The 17,463-nt window shown below is 41.3% G+C and overlaps 2 protein-coding genes and 1 long non-coding RNA gene across 6 annotated transcripts in view; all 3 read right to left on the bottom strand.

Annotated features, from left to right (window-relative positions):
- Positions 1-17,463, bottom strand: part of LOC120571101 (zinc finger protein 664-like) — a 416,820-nt gene that overhangs the window by 279,551 nt on the left and 119,806 nt on the right. The window lies entirely within an intron of this gene.
- LOC120544531 (gastrula zinc finger protein XlCGF7.1-like) lies at positions 10,335-16,009 on the bottom strand. The gene is made up of 2 exons (XM_039778353.1): positions 15,992-16,009; positions 10,335-11,148 (listed from the first exon to the last, which is right to left on the bottom strand). Exons 1-2 carry the CDS (start codon positions 16,007-16,009, stop codon positions 10,447-10,449), a joined length of 720 nt encoding a protein of 239 aa, XP_039634287.1. The 3' UTR covers positions 10,335-10,446.
- Positions 16,167-17,463, bottom strand: part of LOC120571707 — a 20,625-nt gene continuing 19,328 nt past the window's right edge. For both annotated transcript variants that reach the window (XR_005641270.1, XR_005641269.1), the window contains one exon: positions 16,167-16,311. This is a non-coding gene — a long non-coding RNA (uncharacterized LOC120571707). The remainder of the gene's footprint in view (positions 16,312-17,463) is intronic.

The raw sequence follows: 17,463 nt of genomic DNA, 5'->3' as shown, positions 1-17,463 counted from the left end.
TGCAAGGGGGGAACTTTGGGTTCAACATTGGGGGGGTTGAGTATTTTAAACATCAAACACTTCATTTTCTGCATTCAGTTTTATTTTTCTGCAACAATTTGTGCCTTTTCTGGCTGTGTGGCATGAGCGTGTCAGCTGCGTGGCGTGTCCATTTTTATTTGGGCTCCCATGGTAACAGGTTAGAGCTTACACACTGCCTGTGTGACACGCACGTCTCACGCTGTGGATCTTCCCCCAGTCTCCCCTGTGCTCTACTTCTGTTGGATAGTCGCGTCGCGTTCAACTGATTAATCTGCATAAAGATGGGTATCGGCAAGCTTTTTGACGAACAGCATTTTTTAAAATGCAGCGCAGCCTTCCCGGGATAAAGTCGCTTGACGTCACCGATAGGAATAAAGTGGAGCGTGTCACGACAGAAATGTCACAAAGATACCTATTTTTAACGTGACACGCAGGCGTGTTGGAAGCGTTTCCAGGCAAAATAGAATACGAAAAGTTGTTTATATGTCATTTTGACACAAATACATTTAATAAATGACATTTTGATGTTTGAAAGTCTCTAAGTTTTGACATAAACCGCTTTCCGACCGGAAGGATTTCTGCAGTTCCTAGAACATAACGTTCCTAGAAGGCTTTTTTTCTTGTGTTCCGACTGGACCAATTTTGGGGATTATTAAGTTCCTGTAACTCTTCCAGCTCCTACTTCAGGGCAGGGTCTTTTCCCCTTTCCTGCATAGTGACCTAGTCACGCCCCCACAGCACACCATCTGTAAAAGCCATGCCATCTGTGTTAGCAAAACATACTTGAATTACTTGACTATGTGAATTACTACGAGAATGGACAGAATGCTGAACTCTGAAAAGTGGACTGATGTGGAGATGCAGGCGCTGCTGCCAGTGTACGCCAACGAGGAGGTGCAGAGGGAACTGGAAGGATCCACAAGAAACACTAAAATCGTCAGGAAAATCTCCAGTGAGCTAGTGCAAATGGGTGTTTGTACGTGGAGCTAAAGTCAAGTGACGACGCTATGAAGACCGTCTCCATGCTTGCGTTACTCCCTTACCCCTCCTACCAGTTCCTATGGCCAAGAGTATTTAGTAGAACTGGTTAGAAGTGGAGTGTTCCTATAACTACGTTTCTGTAACTACTTGGTCGGAAAGAGGCTATAAATGCAGATATAAATGTAATTTAAAAAAATAATTATCGATTTTCAAATATTGCACCTGTCAATACAGAACGAAATATTCTGTAGCCTATTCTGCTGTCAATACTGCTGTCGTTGTCTTTGCTGTAATCAAATCAGTATGTATTGATGTTTAACATGAAGTATACTACTGCTTATTTCATTTTTATCAATGGCAAACATACAAGGCATCAGACATGTTTCTGGTGTGTAAAGACATAGAAAATATATATATATATATATATATATATATGATAGTCCGGTTGGTTTGGGGCGGTGTGGAAGCTCATCTGAACTCTGGTCCACTTGATAACGGGGTCTCGGTTCTCTTCCAAGTGAACTAGAGTTTGGTTCCCTTCAGGTGAGAACTAGACTGGGTAAACCCAGCCCGATCTACCGCCGATTTGATTTCACCCTGTTCAATCTGAAAAGATTTAGTTTGGTGTGGTGATAGCCAGTGGACCAAAAACAGAGCATTTACTAGCCTGCAGTTTCAACCTTTCACACAGTTTACAGACTTAAATATCTGGTTTAATGGATGATAACTTTCCGATCCATATGTAATGCGTGTGCAGGAGCAGATTGTTGCTCAGCAATGAGCACAGAACGAAGGAGTTCAGTGGCGCAGATATTTCATACAATATTATTATTATTCATATTTTAAAGACATTCATATTAATTAGAACAGTTTCCAATGTTGCTCATTTTTTGCACAACTTCACCTTCTTCACATTGAAGTCTGCAACTCAGTGTAGTGACAGCTTTTCAGAAAACCTTTAAATATTCCACTTCAGTATCATACGTTTGGTGTTAACATGTTAAAGAAATGTAAACTAATTAATACTATTCCAACTTTTCCAACTATTCTTACTGCTTCCCATTCTTTCACATTAAAGCCAGCAATCTAGTTAAACTTTAGTAATTTAGCTTTTCAGCATTCACAAGCATTTTCTGCAGGAAATGCATTTTGTAGTTACTTTTCAGATTATTTTTTACCCTTCCTTCATGTTTGTGATAAACTGAAGTATGATGTCATAAGAGTGCCATAAAAAAGAAACCTGTAAAATAAGAAACTAAATGTCAAAGTTAAATTCAATTCAGTTTATTTAAGAAGAGGACAGATAAAAATCATAAAACAAATTATACATGGGTTAAAAATCCCAGAATTAGCCAAAAGCTCGCAAACTTCCCCCCGAATACAACCAGCTGTTCTCATGTGTCTAATCCACTGAAGAAGCCTCTGGGATACCATATATATATTATACCTAGACACCACATTGGCCGCTGCTGTTTATTGGAGCGATATTTTGACACGGCGGCCATTTCCTAACGAACATTGTGCTCCTCCTAAGGCATGTGTTTCTATGGAGGCAGAAGGTCTATCCACAATTAAAATCATAATTTCTCGCTGAATTTCCAACTGATTTTCAAGCGGTCTTACAACAAATGTCAGACATGTATTTATAATACAGGATAGTTGATTCAATTTAAAATGCAGACTTTCTTACCAAACTTTTTCAAAATATTTTGAAGCTAGTGAGAGTCTGCTTATTTAAGCCTTTATACAATTTAAACAGGTGAGTTATATAAACAGTTGTTATGAAGTACGAAATTAGCTTCCTAGATCAAAACCGTTTCTTTTGTACCAGGCTGTAAACATTTATATATTTCTGATGTAAAGTCTGGATTTTTCCACATGGGGGTCTATGGGGAATGATGTGAGGAACTGTTCAGTGACACACATGACAAACATCGTTTTCAGCATTTTACTGAGATATTAATAATCACTTACACAACAAAACATACATAACCTGACACAAGCTAGCATTAGCTCAGGACAGTCTCTTAAGTTACTGTTAGCTTAAAATAATGATTAATATTACCTTTTGTGATATTAAATTCAACACTTTAGTAATAATATAATATTGTAAAACACATTTTTCATCTGTGAAATGTTATGCCATGTTGCTTAGTTTAGCATTTCTTTCACATGAACATCCAAAAGCAGTACAACTATCTTTTTCTGAGTCTTTAAGATCAGTTGTTCGTCCCAAAAGGAGCTTCCTGCTTCTTACAGTGCAGACGCTTTGCTGCTTGCTCCTGCCTCTGCTTGCATATTTCTGCTGATAATCTTGCTTTCCCTCTGAGAGAAACTATGAGCAACAGCTCCGGATACTTATAAATCACTGGACTATACATTTTTTATAGGCATAGTAGGCTATTGCCATTTTTCAACATTTTTCTGCGTGAGCGTGGCCTACAAATAGCTCAAGCCTGTCCCAAAGTGACTGTAGCTAAAGCTAATTAGCAGCAAGACGCCTCCCTTCTCCATAGAGGACTACTACAAACTCCTTCAGAAGATTGCAGTTCTGGAAAACAAAATTTAACAGTTAGAAGTAAACGTGGAAGTGAACAGATCTTGTGGAAATGACACCACTTTACCACTGAACCAAAACAATGGTCAAAAGCATGCTAACACACGGCTAACTAGCACCAGCAAGACCCCAAACAAACAGGAGAGCTGTGGAACGAAAGTAAATCATTTTCCTGGGAATTGGGAGGATGACTAACGGGCAGGGCACAGCGCCCTGAGATTTGTGATACGACCGGCTGGCCAGCATTACCACCCAGGCAGAGCACCTCTTCAACCCCTATGCTTAGTAGGTCACAGCCATGGACAGCTGCAAAAGGAAAAATTAGCAGCAAAATGCCTCCCCAACAACTGAGTGTGCAGGTGGAGAACAGATTTGCTGCTCTGCTGCAGGATCCTGGATCTTTTAACATTTTCTGGGACCGCAGACATCTTTTTAAAGCAGACGGACTCTTCCTTAACAAGCCAGGAGTAAAGTTGTTCACCTCTAGCCTACTTTACTTTCTGCACCACCCATCTACTCCCTCGGCCAAGGGCACGAGACAAGATAAATCAACACAAACAAAACAAAGGAGAAAGACACAACAAAGTGCGGCAGTGATCCACCACAGCCCCCACCTGAGCAAGGATTTGACCATGGGACACCACAGAGCGGAGACAAGAAATCTCAGCCCCCCCTTTCAGCTGTCCAACACTCCTCAAACCCCCTTACCAACCCCGACGAGGACCCATCGCCCTCCCCATTCCATGGGAAACCAAACACTCCTCAAACCCCTTTAACAACCATGACGACTTTGAGGACGCCTTTGAGGATGCGTCGCTCCCCCGTCTTTCCCCCATCCCCATGTTGGAATTCACTGACCAGATGAAGCAGCTGGTGAATGCTGGAACTAAGTATGCCCCCCTTCCTTCTCCCACCGTTCGCCCCCAGCCAAAAGTAAGACGCCAGGCGCCTCCGTCCCCTCAAGGGCGGCAGCTAACTCCTTCTCCCCAAACTGATAAGGATGCTTGTGTGCAAAATGCAGCAAGCATTAACTGATATGGGCCGGGTCCAGGCTGCATGCCTAGTAGCCAAGACAAGCCTGGGCTCTGCGTATTAGATTCTTACACAATTTATGTTGTGATGGGTATTGAAAAAGAATAACGAATAAGCACTTAACTGCAAACTTTGCAAACTTAACATCCATTCCTCGTCAGCCACAGTCGGTCACAAAAAATGAAAACACACCCTAGCACTACTAAATGATTTTACTATTAAGCACAATCTTGATTTTATGTTTTTAACTGAAACCTGGTTGGACCATAATAACAGTGCTGCTGTTCTCATTGAGTCAGCCCCCCCTAACTTCAGTTGTATGAGTGAGAATAGAGTGAATAAGAAAGGAGGTGGAGTCGCCAGTTTGTTTAATGGCTTATTCCAATGTACGCAATTATCTTATGGAAATTTTGCTTCTTTTGAATATGTGGCTCTTCAGCTAAGATCCTCCCCTCAAGCTATACTTCTAAATATCTACAGGCCACCTAAATACTGTGCATCCTTCTTTGACGATTTTAATTAACTGCTGTCTATAATCTGTATTAACTTTGACCGTGTAATTATTGCTGGTGATTTTAACATTCATGTTGACAACCCCCAGGACCGAGGCACCAAAGAACTGTGTTGTGTTTTTGAGAGCTATGGACTGACTCAGCATGTTACACAGCCCACGCACAATAAGGGGCACACACTGGACTTGATTATCTCCAAGGGTCTGAACATTGCCAAGGTTGTGGTGACTGATGCTGCTCTCTCTGATCATTCCTGTGTTTTCTTTAACAGCACTATCTCTGTGCCCAAAAGTGTTCAAACAAAGTTAATCAGAAAACAGTATATCACTGAATACACCAGTGAATCATTCATCCAGCTTTTCTCCTCCACACCCACCCTCTCAGGGGTCTCAGTCACTGAGCTTGTAGATAATTTCAATTGTAAAATTTCAAATGTTATTGATGCTATTGCTCCCAATAAGGTCAAAGCTGTCTCTGGTAAGAAAGGATCTCCATAGAGAAATTTTAAAAAAGCTGAACGAAGTTGGCGAAAATCTAATCTCCAGGTCCAATATAACATCTATAAAGAGAGACTTCGCATTTATAATTTGGAACTAAAAAATGCAAGGCGGTCCTTTTTCTCTGACATTATCGCCAGAAACAATAATAATTCACGTGCTTTGTTTGCTACCGTCCATAGATTAACAAACCCTCCAGTACCAGTAGCATCTGAACTGTTTTCTACCAAGGCTTGCAACGACTTTGCCTCCTTCTTCACAGACAAAATTCAGCAAATTAGACAGTTCGTGCTTCCATATCAAGTACAGGATATGTGTTGTCACAGTGTTCACAAAAAACAAAATCCAATATGACACAATTTCATACGATCAACCATAACAACCTGGAAGACATTATACAACACCTGAAAACCTCCTCCTGTTGACTTGATATTCAACCAACGGCTGTTTTCAAAAATGTTTCAAATTGTTTGGCTTCTGGTCTTCTACAGATTGTAAACACATCTCTGCTCTCAGGGATCTTTCCACAGGCCCTAAAAACTGCAGTCATCAAGCCACTCCTAAAAAAGAACAATCTAGACACGTTACTAATGAGCAACTATAGGCCGATATCAAACCTTCCATGTTTAAGCAAAATCATAGAAAAAGCAGTTTTTCAACAACTCAACATTTTCTTATCACTAAACAACAGTTTTGATGCCTTCCAGTCAGGTTTTCGACCACACCACAGCACTGAGACGGCTCTTGTTAAAGTCTTTAATGACATCCACTTAAACACAGATAGTGGCAAAATTTCAGTCTCAGTATTACTTGATCTCAGTGCTGCATTTGATACAGTCGACCACGACATATTACTTGACCGATTGGAAAACTGGGTTGGTCTTTCTGGCTCAGTACTAAAGTGGTTTGAATCCTATTTAAAGAATAGGGACTACTTTGTGTCTATAGGTAATTATACATCTGAGCATACAAATATGACGTGCGGAGTTCCCCAAGGCTCAGTTCTGGGGGCTCTTCTGTTCAACATCTACATGCTTCCACTTGCTCAAATTATGGAAAACAACGAAATAAGTTACCATAGTTATGCGGATGACACACAAATTTACATAACCTTATCGCCAGGGAATTATAGCCCAATACAACAACTGAATATGTGCATTGAACATATTAACGACTGGATGAAAAAACTGAGGTGGTTGTTTTTGGAGCAAAAGAGGAACAATTAAAGGTCAGCACTCATCTTCAAACGACAATGTTAAAAACAGAAAAGCCAGAAATCTTGGTGTAGTCATGGACTCAGACCTGAATTTTAAAAGCCACATTAAGACAATTACAAAATCAGCCTATTATCACCTTAAAAATATATCAAGGGTTAAAGGACTTATGTCTCAGCAGGATTTGGAAAAACTTGTCCATGCTTTTATCTTCAGTAGACTTGACTACTGTAACGGTGTCTTTACAGGTCTCCCTAAAAAATCAATCAGACAGCTGCAGCTGATTCAGAACGCTGCTGCCCGAGTCCTCACTAAAACCAGGAAAGTGGATCACATCACTCCAGTACTGAAGTCTCTACACTGGCTGCCAGTGCCTCAAATAATTGATTTCAAAATACTTTTGCTGGTTTATAAATCACTAAACGGTTTAGGGCCAAAATACACTTCTGATCTGCTACTACACTATGACCCACCCAGACCTCTCAGGTCGTCTGGGACAGGTCTACTTGTTGTCCTCAGAGTCAGATCTAAACAGGGGGAAGCAGCATTCAGTTTTTATGCTCCACATATCTGGAACAAACTCCCAGAAAACTGCAGGTCCACTGCAACTCTCAGTTCTTTTAAATCCAGGATGAAGACCTATCTTTTTAATGTTGCCATTCTTTAAATAACCTATTTTTAACTGCTCTTTCTTTAAAATTCTTATACTGCACTGTTAATTTTATTCTTGACATTTTATTTTTTTGTCTTTTAATGCTTTGAAATTGTTTGTAATTGTTTTTTAATGTTTCATGTAAAGCTCTTTGAATTGCCTTGTTGCTGAAATGTGCTATACAAATAAAGCTGCCTTGCCAAGATGGCGGCGCACAGACGCAGTTTAAACACATTAACTGTTCAAGTCATTTTTAAGCAGCAGTAGCAGACATGTTCTGATTAAAGCTTTTTTCATCTTAAGTGACAATCAATGATGCCAGTAACGCGTTACTTGGTAACATTACTTAGTAAAATGTTGCTTAGTAACCAGTTACTCTAATCTGACCACTTTTTTCAGTAACGAGTAATCTAATGCAATCATAATTTCTCCCTGAATTTCCAACTGATTTTCAAGCGGTTTACTAATCTAATGCGTTACTATTTCCAAACCAGTAATTAGATTAAATTTACTCACGTTACTGTATTCAGTAGTTTTGTGTGTATTTTATATTTTTCAAGTAGTTTTTAAAAAAATTGGTATTTTAAAATGTACTTGATTACATTTTAACTGAAGAATTGTATTTCGCTACATTACAAATCCCATCCGTTACGGAGTAAAAAAAAAAAAACACGAAAGGGAGAGAAAAAAAAAAACAATCGCGCCTGGAATGACTACACCAGACCATAGCCTGTAATGCACCTTCTTATATACTGTCTATGTAATGCACCATCAGTCTTTATTTTGCCCGAACATATGCAGCTTCTTCTTCTCTGGTTGCAAGTTGCAATTAAAAAGAAGTAGAAGAAGAACTGCAATGTTTCTGGCGAGCGGCGAACTGAGTGGGAGATGTTAGCGGACGTAAATGAGCGCTTATCCCTCAAAAGCAGCAAGTCATCCAGGTATGCAGCAGTCAAGACCAGCTTTGTGACAAACTACAAAATCGCCAAAACAGTAAGACATTTTCTGAAGGGGAGTTTATTAGAGAGTGTTTGGTGGACTCTGCTGCGCTAATATGCCCAGAGGGAAAAAAGAGACGTTTGAGACTGTGTCGCCTGACATAAAATTAATATTGAGCAGAATTAAGTTTAGCCTATTGGTTCGGCCCTCCACAACAGTCCCTGTTTCTCATGTGGCCCATTGGGAAAATGAATTGCCCACCCCTTCCAGGACAAGGTATGTAAGAGACTGGCTAAATTAATTCACATAGGCTACATCTAATTAGCTCATATGGGCTACTTAGGTGTAGAAGCTAGCTGCTAGTCTGGGCTGTGAACATTAGGGTCTGTTTATATTAATATAATTAACAGTCTATGGGTCTATCTAGAGCTGGGCAATATATCGATATTATACCGATATTGTGATATGAGACTAGATATCGTCTTAGATTTTGGATATCGTGATATGACGCAAGTGTCTTTTCCTGGTTTTAAAGGCTGCATTACAGTAAAGTGATGTCATTTTCTGAAACTACCAGACTGTTGTAACTGTTCTATTATTTGCCTTAACCACTTAGTCATTATATCCACATTACTGGTGATTTATTATCTAAAATCGCATTGTGTAAATAATTTGTGAAAGCACCAATAGTCAACAATCCAATATCTTTGCGGTATCGATAGAGGTATTTGGTCAAACATATTGTGATATTTGATTTTCTCCATATCGCCCAGCCCTAGGTCTAACCCATTTATGGAGTCAAAACACATGATTTGGCCTTGATTTGCATTATAACCGTTGTTTGTTTGTGAAGAAAAGAAAGATGGCCCTCAGAACTAACAGTGTATGGTACTTTTACTTTCAATTGATTGTTTGAAAATTTTTTATGGGATGGTCTGAACTAAAATTGCAGATTATATCTTTCTAAGGGCCTTAAATAACATGTGACATGTGTTATGTTGTTATTACATATGTATACATTTGTATAGATGTTTATACCTTTGTATACATTTTTCTTTAATTAAAGTGATGGTTCGGAGTAATTCACCCTAGGGTCCTTTGCACCATGACCTCGAGCCAAACACCCCCCCAGAAGCTTTTTTCACCTGGGTCTAACACTGGGCGAGTTAGCGTAGAGTAGCGTTAGCCGCTGAGTAGCTTAGCGCGGGGCTAATGCACCCACGTTTGTATCTCTTAAATGACCCCACTAATAATGCCCGAAATTATACCAAAAGTCTACACTAGTATATATAAGTTATGCACTCATAAAACGATGGATTGGAAAGTTTGTAAGTAAACCAGAAGTTTATGTAAATAACACTTGCCGGCTGGCTTCTGCTCTCTGCTGTTGTTGTTGCTGCTGTGAGACGAGTGCTTAGGGACATCTACAAATTACAACACCGAAAAGAGGTGCAACAAAAATATTTAAAGCAAAATATTTAATTTAACTTATTTTTTAAAGTAAGTGCTGTAATATAACTAGCAAGAGACAAGTAATAATTGAGGTAAGTTTGGAGACGTTACCTTATTTAATAATTAAATTAATACATATTTTTGTTGTATCTCTTTTCGGTGTAGTAATTTATAGACGGCCCTAAGCACTCGTCTAACTGCAGGTAGCAGCAGCAGCAACAGAGAGCAGAAGAGAGCAGGCAAGTGTTCATAAACTTCTGGTGTACTTACAAACTTTCCAATCCATCGTTTTATGAGAGCATAACCTATATATACTAGTGTAGACCTTTGGTATCATTTCGGGCATTATTAGTGGGGTCATTTAAGAGATACAAACGTGGGTCCATTAGCCCCACGCTAAGCTACTCAGCGGCTAACGCTACTCTACGCTAACTCGCCCAGTGTTAGACCCAGGTGAAAAAAGCTTCTGGGGGGGGTGTTTGGCCTCGAGGTCATGGTGCAGGGACCCTAGGGTGAATTACTCCGAACCATCACTTTAAAATGTATGACCCCTATTTTCACTATATGGGAGCTTGGCTCTGAAACATGTTCACAACAAGGCAGTGTGAATGAACTGGTGTCTTTTAAGGTGACCACTCTGAGAAAAAGTTTTACCACATTGTTCACACCAGTACGGCTTCTCTCCAGTGTGAACGCGTTGATGTTTTTTAAGGGCCCCACTCTCAGAAAAAGTTTCCCCACATTGTTCACACCAGTACGGCTTCTCTCCAGTATGAACGCGCTGGTGAGATTTAAGGCTACTGCTCTGAGAAAAGGTTTTACTACATTGATCACAGCTGTACGGCTTCTCTCCAGTGTGAATGCGTCGATGTGTTTTAAGGGCCCCATTCTTAGAAAAAGTATCCCCACATTGTTCACACCAGTACGGCTTCTCTCCTGTGTGAATGCGCTGGTGAGATTTAAGGTTACCACTCCGAGAAAAGGTTTTACCACATTGTTCACACCAGTACGGCTTCTCTCCAGTGTGAACACGCTGGTGAGATTTAAGGTGACCACTCTCAGAAAAGGTTTTCCCACATTGATCACAGCTGTAAGGCTTTTCTTCAGTGTGAATGCGTTGATGTATTTTTAGGGTACTCTGTAGTGTGAAAGCTGCCCCACATTGATCACAGCTGTGTAGATTGTCTCCAGAGTGAACTCTCTGATGAATCTTTAAATATCCAGATGTTGTGAAGGATTTGTCACAGTGTTGAGATTGGTGACGTTTGGGTCCCTCTCCTCCTCTCTGTTTCTATTGCAAAAGACAAACAGAGAGAGAGTGAGAGTTAATGAACAACCTTCTTAAACCCTGGACTTGTTCTCACTCAAAATTTTCACTCTTCATACAACAATTTATCGCAAAATGAAGGTAAATATGTGCCGGTTGCAGACATGTTATTATGGAAGCAAATGTACTTTTCATAACTTTTATAAGTTCAGAAATATTCTACATTTTTCCCCATTCAAATGATTGGCAATTTAAAAACTAAAACATTTGCTCAATCTCTTCAGTTTTACTTTCAGTCAGAAATTCCATGGTAACTTTAAAATAAGCAGGAAACCGATGGAATGCCTTCTCCAGGTAGGGAATGAGTCCTTACCCCAAGTGAAGGAGTTCAAGTACCTTGGGGTTTTGTTCGCGAGTGAGGGGACAATGGAGCGGGAGATTGGTCGGAGAATCGGCGCAGCGGGTGCGGTATTACATTCCATCTATCGCACCGTTGTGACGAAAAGAGAGCTGAGCCAGAAGGCAAAGCTCTCGATCTACCGGTCAGTTTTGTTCCTACCCTCACCTATGGTCATGAAGGCTGGGTCATGACCGAAAAGAAGAGAAGAACAATCCAGGGTGCAAGCGGCCGAAATGGGTTTCCTCAGGAGGGTGGCTGGCGTCTCCCTTAGAGATAGGGTGAGAAGCTCAGTCATCCGTGAGGAGCTCGAGTGAAGCCACACTGCTCCTGCGCCGAAAGGAGCCAGTTGAGGTGGTTCGGGCATCTGCTAAGGATGCCCCTGGGGGCCTCCCTAGGGAGGTGTTCCAGGCACGTCCAGCTGGGAGGAGGCCTCGGGGAAGACCCAGGACTAGGTGGAGGGATTATATCTCCAACCTGGCCTGGGAACGCCTCGGGATCCGCCAGTCGGAGCTGGTTAATGTTGCTCGGGAAAGGGAAGTTTGGGGTCCCCTGCTGGAGCTGCTCCCCCCGCGACCCGACACCGGATAAGCGGACGAAGATGGATGGATGGATGGACTTTAAAATAACACAAACATTTCATACATTCTGGGTATTTTTCATCCTTTAAATCCCATTCAAACCTTTTGAAATATATAAATTAATTTGATGTCAAAATAAAGGTAAAGTTTTACTGATTGCAGACATGTTACTATGAAATCGGGCGCTTCTCAGTGTTTCCCACAGGTTTAGAATTTACTGGCGGTGGTGTGTGGCGCAGGATGTGACAGCGCGGTGCGTGATGGCTAGGTTTAGTAATAATGGGTTCAGTTATAAACTAGTCAAAAGAAGGTGAAAACAATGACTACACATCATTATCAGGTCATTTAGAAAAAAACCTATTTACATATTAAACAAATTATACTAAAAGATGACACATACAAATGAAAATATTGCGACACTATGCGCCATCTGACACAATTTCAGGGTAGTTATCAAGGTGGTACGATATGAGGAAAATATGTGACATGCTGTAACGTTGTTGAATATCGCTGATATAACTTGTGATAAATAAACAGATATTAAAATGTAGCCTACTCAGTTCTGCTGCTGTCAGTATTTTGCTAAAAAACAACAAATTGCTCATTAAATTTTAAACAAATGACGAAAAAGTGTAGCCATGATGTGGCTTCCTAAACATAGCCTACTGTTCTGTACTATACATTTCCTGTTGCACTCATTAAGTTCTCATCTGAGCAGATTTCTGTCATTCAAACAACCAATTTAATATAATTAAGGGTTTTATTCAGGCTTGCGTCCATAAATACAGTTAATGGATACAGGCACGGAGAACTGAAGGCTCGGTTAGCAACCATTAGCTCTGATTAGGAGTTAGCTCCGGTTAGCTAGCTCCGTTATAAAGACATGAAGCGGAGGAGCCTGCCTCGGAGAGGGATAACAACCAGAAGAATTACAGCCACTAGAGCAAGTCCCACAATGAGCTTTCCTTAGGATGTGCCATTTCTGTGTCTGTAGCTATTGAGGAGGCGAGAGGGGGGGGGAGGGCAAGGTGGAGGGTGGGGGTGTGGCCTTGACCAACTGCCACTTTGCTCGTTGGAAAGCCATAATGCCTCTCCCTAATGGGTGGGCCAAATTCTCTGGGCGGGCAAAGCAGAGAAAGGGGAGGTAACCTTGCTCCTTATGACCTCCTAAGGAGCAGATTCCAGATTGGCCCATCTGCGCTTTCATTGTCTCAAAGGCAGAGCAGGATACCAAGGCTGGGGGAACTCATATTAATGTTAAAAAAAACTCATAAAAGTGACATTTTTATGACATGGGACCTTTAAATAGTGTTAAGTAACCTCCCAGGCTTACAAAAATGGATTGTTAGAAGTAACCAAATGGCTCAGAATGACATGAAATCAATGTGTTGTTAAAGTGGTATTGCACAACAGTAGAATTTATAAATCCAGGATAACTGATCAGAACATCCTGGCGTTCTGCGTTTTCACGACGGCAAAGCATGATATAATTTGCTTTCACGGCTTTCCTCAACTGACCGCGAGGTCGATAACAGATTTACTGATAATAGAACAGAGAATATGCATTGTTCATGCATATTCTCACAGAGTGAGAAGCAGCTTCTTATGGAAGTATGATAACGTGAAACACATTTTTTGTAAATAAGAAACACGGCCGCTGTAATGAAACAGCGAGAGAAAGCGAGGCAGACGATCACGGACCGACTGAATGTGTAAGCAGCCTAAAAATATACATTTACTGACCACTGCTCTGAACTGAAACCGTCATAATCATACCATCCAAGGATTAGGCTACTAATCGTTGGCACAAATTAACAGTTAGAGCTGGGGCTGCACAATATATCGTAAATGTTGCGTTAACTTGAAACGGGTAAACGTTGTGGTGCATTCAAAGTTATTGTAAAATACCCTTTCTCATCCGTTTTTGTCATTTAACAGCAATTTACTGGCGAAATAAGTTATTATTGTTATTATATTATTGAATTTTTAATAAATCATTTAAATTCCTTCCTTTTTTGCACAATATTAATATTCATTAATTAGGGCCCGAAACTTGGTACACATATGTATCATGTCAAGATGTACAAAAAACTTCATTAGAGCCATACCCTAAACCCAACAGGAAGTCCGCCATTTTGATTTCAAAGTTCGAAATTAGTGCGATTTGGGCCACTTTAACGAACTCCTCCTAGAGATTTCATCCGATCAACTTCAAACTCGGTCTGTACCATCTTAAGATGTTAAAGATGAAAAGTTGTTAAAAGAAAAACTTTTCGTCATAGGGCGTGGCCGTGGCGGGGCGGCCATTTTGTGCGTTTCACCGCCAAAACAGGAAGTGGGTGTAACTCGAGTGTACGTTGTCCGATTACCTCGAAACTTTTCAGGATTCATAAGAGTCCAACCCTGAGGACAAATAAAGGCCGATATTTACTTAAAGTCATAGCGCCCCCTAGTGGCAACAGGAAGTAGGCCTAAAAGTCAAGGTGCTATACTTTAACAAACTCGTCAGACGGTGTGGGCGTGGCGGCCATTTTGAGTGTTTAGCGATGAACAAAGAAGTTGTTGTAACTTGAGCGTACGTTGTCGTATCTGCCCGATATTTCTCAAGATTGACAAGGGTCCAGGCCTGAGGACACCTACAGGCCAAAATTGACTTTTGGTCATAGCGCCCCCCGCTGGCAACAGGAAATCTGCCTTATATGAAAAACATCATCAGATTTGCATGAAACTCAAAATGTGTGGTTTGCATGTGATACTGAGCCGCCCCCTATAATATGACCACGCCCACTTACTCAGGCCACGCCCCCTTTCATAACATTTGAATCGTTTAAGGTAGAGTCTTGTGTGAGGTATCAATGAACTCAGCAGACAGTTCCTTCTTCATTGGTGATGGTTTGGCCCACCCTCTATGCTTTAGCCACACTCCTTTTATAACTAATGACCCGTTTCATGTAGACCCTTGTGTGAGATATCATTGAACTCAGCACAGACTTCCTTATTCATTGGTGATGGTTTGGCCCACCCCCAATGCTTAAGCCACCCCCCCTTTCTTACAACTTTACCCATCTAACGTAGAGTCTTGTGTGAGGTATAATTGAACTCAGAGTTCCTTTTTAATTGGTGATGGTTGACCCGCCCCCTACGCTTTTGCCACGCCCCTTTTCACAGCTAATGAACCGTATGATGTAGAGTCTTGTGTGAGCTATCGTTGAACTCGGCAGGGAGTTCCCTTTTCATTGTTGACGATTTGCGGCGTCTGAGTGCCGCGCGAATGCACGGTCGCAAGGAGCGGTGTCCGCCGGTAACGCCGACTCGCAGAGGTGCGCAGAGGCGCGAGAGCCCGTCCATCACTGCTCGAAGCTTTAACATTCAGATTAGATTTCTGGGACTCCTCAGTCTGGAGTAACCTCCTTCCTTCGCTCACCTCCTCCTTCCTCTTGCTCCCTCGCTCCTCTGAGTCTCCCGAGGCCTCACTGACAACTTTCCTCTTGCCCTCCTTCTTCTCCTTCTTCTCCTCGTGTTTCTGCATGTACTCGGTGATAAGGTCGGGGCAGTCCAGGTTGTCTTGCGGCTCCCATGTGTTATCCTCACTAGAAAGGTAAGTGCAGACCGAAGAACATCTCCTCAGGCTTTGTTTTTAGGCAATACATTTTCACTCTAATTGCTAATTAGTATTATTCCATTTTTTCTATTGTCATTTTGTAAGGTTATTTGCGGGTCTGTAACTTAGTGTCAAAATACCAAACCTTCAACTTTGAGAGCACGATACAATGCCGAAATTTATGCTGTAGATTATTTGCAATTTGTAAATGAACAAGATACTAATAAATCTCTCTCTCTCTCTCTGGACCAAGAACACCGGGTATTAATATTATAGGCTCATACTTACTCTGAGAACCCCTTCCATTTCAGCAGAAACTCTACTCTTCCCTTCACCACTCTGTGGTCCAAAACCACATACTCCTCCTCTTCCTCCTTCACTGCTGCAGGAGGTTCTGCAGGCTGCTCCTCCTCCTCTTCCTCCTTCACTGCTGCTGCAGCAGCTGCAGGAGGTGCTGCAGGAGCTGCAGGAGGTGCTGCAGGCTGCTCCTCCTCCTCTTCCTCCTTCACTGCTGCTGCAACAGCTGCAGGAGGTGCTGCAGGCTGCTCCTCCTCCTTCTTGCCCTTCTTTCCTGCTCCGGTCGCCAGCTTGATGTCTGCGGAGGGCTCCTTTGGTAGACCCAAGGGGGAAACATGCATGGATAATGATACAAGGGTTAGAAGAACTAATGGGAGGTGGGAGTGAATTATAGTTTACCATGTTTTACTTTATTCAAATGTTCTGTTTGAATGGAGAAAATGTAAGGACTGATGAGCTGACCAATCCATAGGACTTCAGAGTGTGAAGTATCTCCCGCATTAAAACTAAAAATTACTACTAAAATGTAAGCCAAAAATGTCATTAACTGGAGCTACAAGCTACATGCACAGTAGCCTCAATAGACGACAGTTCATTTACCAGAAAATCGCCAGATGTTCCTCGCCTTGCAAAACTCAGTTCGTTTTGGGAAACAACAACAAACTTTGATGCTGAAAATGGCAAGTTTTGAAAAAAACGTTTTTTTTGATCATGCAACAAGGCAGGCCTGGTTGGTTCTTTCTGGGAATAATTGTAAAGATTTACAAAGAATATGTTTTAACGTTATGCCATTTTATATCTAACTGGGATGTTTTGGGACTGACTGTGGCAGGATTGCTGCGGACGAAGTAATGTTACACAGGGTGATACACTGGTGAGAGCAAATTACGTTCAGCCATGTATGCAGCTCATTTAAATAGCTCATTTTACCTTATTGTGTGAACAGTTAACTTCATTTTATATTACATGTGGCTAGGGTTGGGTACCGTTCACATTTTTACCGTTGCCGGTACTGAAACCTGAAATTTGGTTCCGGTACCCAACGATACCTTTTTTCGGTACTTTCCCTTTGTAATAACAAAAGAATGTATTTCAGTTGTAAAAATAATTTCAAACCTATTTATCCTAGAGTAACTTTGCATAGGTTCCGCACCTGTGTGTGTGTGTGTTAAAGCTGAGCCCTGCTCACTGTCAACATGAAGATGGGGTTTCTTCTATCGGGGTGAAAATGTTCCACCTAAACAACTTCCTTCCTGAGACTATTTTGCAGAGCCAAAGTTGTTGCGTCCAGACCATTGTGATTGGTTTACAGAAATGCAAACAAGCCAAAGCGTTTTTTTTTCTCCTATTCCAGAATGTCTGAGTAAGTGCATGTGTGAGACCGCGTGTTGATGTGTCTGAACAAATATACTTTCACTTAAGTACGGTGCAGTAAAATCAATCAGATGTCCGTGATCTGCCGT

This window comes from Perca fluviatilis, chromosome 2 (assembly GCF_010015445.1).
Source record: "Perca fluviatilis chromosome 2, GENO_Pfluv_1.0, whole genome shotgun sequence".
Classification (NCBI taxonomy): domain Eukaryota; kingdom Metazoa; phylum Chordata; class Actinopteri; order Perciformes; family Percidae; genus Perca; species Perca fluviatilis.
This window is presented reverse-complemented; position numbering and strand designations above follow the sequence as displayed.